Source organism: Cynara cardunculus, unplaced genomic scaffold (genome assembly GCF_001531365.2).
Source record: "Cynara cardunculus var. scolymus isolate 2C unplaced genomic scaffold, CcrdV1 Un_Scaffold_8042, whole genome shotgun sequence".
NCBI lineage: Eukaryota > Viridiplantae > Streptophyta > Magnoliopsida > Asterales > Asteraceae > Cynara > Cynara cardunculus.
In genome coordinates, this window is record NW_020203939.1 from 11092 (window position 1) to 15986 (window position 4895).

The 4895-nt window shown below is 42.0% G+C and overlaps 1 protein-coding gene across 1 annotated transcript in view; it reads left to right on the top strand.

Annotated features, from left to right (window-relative positions):
• LOC112505047 (extensin-like) overlaps positions 1–3766 on the top strand; it is a 9601-nt gene extending 5835 nt beyond the window's left edge. Inside the window, exon 2 of the mRNA XM_025109008.1 lies at positions 3160–3766. Coding sequence (XP_024964776.1) covers positions 3160–3766 — 607 coding nt within the window. The remainder of the gene's footprint in view (positions 1–3159) is intronic.
• Positions 3767–4895: the final 1129 nt, after the last annotated feature.

The window sequence follows — 4895 nt, forward strand, 5'->3', positions numbered from 1 at the left end:
CGTACGCAAGCCTGCTCCCCTTCTCCATCAACTGTTTTCTCTTGTACGAGAAGGAGAGATCATCACCCATTTCATCACCATTTCATCACAAAGCCTGCACCCTTTCTCCATCAAGCCTGATTTTGTACGAGAAAGAGAGACCATCACCGCCACTATTCACCCTGTTTGTTTCACTTCCCATCCATCGCCAAAGCAGACATCTTCATTTCTTTTCTTCCCTGTCCTTCTCTAACTCAGTCCATCACAGACCCAAGAATCAGTCTATCGTGCCCTTCTTTTCCCTTCCCATCGCTATTGCCGACTACCAATTTCCCTTACCCCTTGCATCATCTTCATCATTGCCTTCGGTAATCAAGTACGATACCCCCTTTTCTATTTTTTTGTTGTTACATAAGGACTCGGCAAGGCAGGTTTGATTCACACATCATTCGAACTAGGGGAAGCTAAGAAAGCACGATTTGTTCAAATAAGACCAGGTATGTTGCTCTTTGTCCCTAATCTTAGTCATTTAAGCAAAATGCCGCTTGTTTTTGATCAATTTTTGGCCAAATGGGTTCCCTTATGCATAATCGGGCACTGCCGAGCAGGAATCAGGGTTATAATGCTATTGTCAATCGGCAAAGTATAAACCCTAGTTCAACTATTGTACAAAATGCCAATTCAGCAAATAGCAAATCTTTGTAGGTAGAGTACAGCAAGTTTTCAAACATTGTGAGTTGTTTACAACAAATGGTCCATGTTTCTCTTTATAAGAAACGGAAGATAAACTTTCTGTATTCTTAGAGCAAACAGAATTGCAGCAAATCTCACAGCAGCCTCGATTTCAAGAGTTTACAGCACGCATGATCAAATATGAATACAGCTGGTCTTTACATCAAGGACTAACTTATTCATCTTTAAGGTTCATCATCTTGAATCTAGAAGCAGCAGCCATGGTCATGTGTTGGCCTAAATAGGTCAAAACATTGTGGTTTTGATAGTTTGAACAGGCTGTTTGTGCAAAGCCATCTTGATCATGTGGAGCCTGATAACCATCCTTATGAAAATCTGTAACTACTATAACATGATTTAGGTTCATAAGTCTTGTTATCAGTATCTGTATCATTATGTGGTTATTTGCATTATGTTCCCATCAGCTTTGGAATTCTTGATAGATATAACTTGTTGTGAGTAGGCATGCATTCCACCACTGTCAGCCTTGACTTCATTAATCATTCGAAATCTGCATTGCATCTCCTACCCACACAAAGCAAGAATCTGACTTGTGTCTATGATTAAATTCTGCTGGGTATCATCATGCTACTTTGGAACATGACTGCAAGCAACATGTCTCACTAACTGTGTGTCTTGACATTTATTTAGCTTTGTGATCATTTGCTTTGCAAGTTTGGAAACATTAAACTCATTGATTTATTGCTTATGTTTCCAAACTACATCCAAATATCTGTGTTGTTCATATCTTTGAACCCCTGACCAAGCAGGTTAACAGCATAAACAGCCATTTTGACACCTGGTTGTGAGAATCTGTTTTGTTCTCGAATCTGCATACGCATGAATCTCACATTTTTTAGATGTCTTGATCATATTTTGCCCTTAGGACCAAACTGCGGACTGTGCAAACAGCCTTTATGGGCTCTGGTCATACCATCCGGAAACAACCAAGCTGGTTGTGTGATTCTGACTTGTTCTCATATTTACATATGCATGAAGCTTACATTTTGGGTTTTTGACACCATAATAGCATGATTTCTGCCTAAAAGCTTTGTGTCTTCATGCATTATGAAAAGGTGATTTTATTACCTTCATTTTGTTGGTTTTCTTTGCCTCTCTTGACCATTAGTCTCGATTGTCTGAAAGGAACCTGTTGTTGTTAGTGTGTTTTTCTCTTTAATAGTTGTTCATGTATGCATCCAAAACAGCAGACAAGAGATAATTTTGACTCCTTCTGATTGGCAAATCAGGCAACCCAGACCTGAGTTCACTTCTGTTTTCATGAATCTTTCAAAACAGAACAAGGCCTGACTTGGTCACTATGTGGTTTGGTTAGTCTTGTTTCCAAAAACTTGGTGTCCGTACAAGCTATCTAGATGAGACCTGTTTTTGAAGCATGCCTAATGTAGAATTATTGCCATAAGTCACAACCTGTCTCTCTATGTTTGCCGAATCAAGAGTTCAGACAGACAGCAAGTTTGATTTCTATCTGAGTTGGCCGTATTGTGTGAGTTCAATACATAATGCATATGATTGCACACAAAGCACAAAGCCTGAAGTTTTGCCCATTTACTGTTTGTTGAGTTCCATTATGCTACTCCAAGGCTTTAGATACAGTTGAAAGCATAAACCCCTCGGCTAGCTTACCATGTGTATATCTGTGTTTTGCCTATTTACTGTTCTCTCTTTCATTTTGATCTCATGACCAACCTGCTGACTGTGCAAACAGCCCTTATGGGCTCTGATCATACCATCCACTGGTTGTGTGATTGTGGCTTGTTCTTATGTTTACTTATGCATGAAGCTTGCATTATGGGTTTTTGACGCCATGATAGCATGATCAAACTGATAAATGTGCAAACAGCCATTTTTGGCTATATTTAGGCACTCAAAAATGCTTGGATTTGATCTCATGGCCACACTGTTTGCTTTACAGACAGCCATTTTGGGGCTGTGATGAGAGCTTGATCACACAACAGCCTGCTTCTTGTTCTCACTATTAACTGTATTGATTGTGGTCCATAACATGATTTTTGAATTGGATCTATAGATGATTTTCAGCCTGTTTAGAACATGATTTTCAGGGAGCAAGCAAGCTGCAAAAGCCTTCTTTTTGAACCTTAAAAGTGCATGTCTTGGTTTTGGGTTCCATGATTATAGTGCTAACAAGGAAAAGATGATCCCTATGCGTACATCCTCTTTTGAGCATAACAACCTGTCTTGGCCCTTGGGTGATTTTCCTTGGTTTGTTTGCATATGTATACAACTTCAGTTTTTGAGTGTGTAACTACATAAATACATACAGTAGGCTGTCCTTACAGCCATGAAATAAGTAATTTTGAGCCTTATGTGCATGACTTGATTATACTTACATACATAAGACTCTCAACTACTTGGCATCATGAACCTAAACTGACTTTCCTCCTTTGGTTTATTCTTTCTGTGCAGATTTGGCATGGATGACAGGATACCACCTGGGTACCCTCACCCTTCCCGACCTTCCCCTCCTCCCATACCACAAACCACATTCCCTCTACCAACCAACTTAGCCAACCTACCACCATGGTTGCTAAGATCCATCATCCCATGTCCTACCCCTCTTAGAGCCATTCCATTTGGCCAAACAATCCCTTTACCTGCTGTCCTAATCCCAACATTTATCCAACCTACCATTTCCTTAGCCCAACCAACCGCTACACCTGCTGTCCAAACCCAAACAGCCCCTAACCCTACTGTTTGGACACCTCAAATTCCATTATCCACTGTTTCCCAAACCCAAACAGCCCCATCCCCTTCCCCTCCACCTAGACCTAAACCCACACCTCGTAGACCAGCCACTAGGTCCACAGAAAGACATGTCACCAAACCAATGACCAAAGAGAAAGGTAAGGCCATCGATGTGGAAACTTATGTTCCCAAAGGTTTGCCAAAACCCAAGCAAAGAAAACCACGAGCCAAACGCATTAAGATAAAGGATGAGAGTCAAGATAATGCACAACCCTCGGGAGTCCCACCTCCAGATCAGCCACTCTCCCAAGGGTTTACCAAGACATAGAGCACAGACTTTGACATATGCCACCTCAACCCTATTGTGAGTCTCCCTGATACTTCAATACCTGTGCACACTCCTACACATGATGCTCAAAATGAGTACCCAATCAAAAGTGATCCTATGGAGCACATTGAGAGTCAGGAAATGCTCGGCGAGGACTCTCTCTTTGATATTGATTTAAATGCCTTTTTCATGAAAGAGGAGGACCATAGTCACTTGCTTGAATGGACAACTTCCACCACCTCTTCGGATGTCATCACTCTCATGGATGCACACACATCACATCAACACATTAATGACTCTCCCATGGTCGATTTGGGCATAGTAAACTTGACATCACAGCTTTACACTCCTCCACCGATCACCATTGCATTCGACAGATTTAATAATCCATTCTATGCACTTCCTCCTTTTCCTATCTACATTCCCATCTCTTACATGACTTCTGATGCATATGATGCCTGCATGCCCATGCCACCCATCAATCCCACGTACACTGCACCATTGGTGAGTACTGGCTTTGATGCCTTTCTAGACTGCCAGCCTACCTCCATTCCCTCTCCGGCCAGGTCCAATGCAGATAGCAATCAGACCTCTACTGACTCTGGCCTAGTCCCGATTGAGAGGTTCACAACGAGGCATCAGGTTGAGTCTGACAACTCAGAGTGGACTCTGGACGAGGACATTCCATTGTCCCAACTTCGGAGATCCACACGCCATCAAGAACCACCTAGCCCGCCCAAGAAAAAAGCACGCACTAGAGCTACGGACAGCCATAGTGAGAACTACCGTAAACCAAGAAATCTTCAGAAATATAAGACTTTTTTAGGGCTAGGTGAGAGAGGATTTGACAGGGGTTATATAGAGGCTTATCCTTTCATACATGACGTCATTCTCCAAAGAGGATGGGAGGCATTTGCTACGATTAGAGAGCCCTATTACCTCACTTGGGTTCATGAATTTTATGCATCAGTGTCTTCTACATGAAAGACCTCCGTCCATGTCAGGGGTAAAAAGATCTCCTCTTCTCCAACTACCATAAATGCTTTCTATGACTTGATCGTGCCTCCAGTCTGTGAGTATCGCAGGTTATTGCATGACCATACCGATGAGGATCTGAAGATGGTATTGA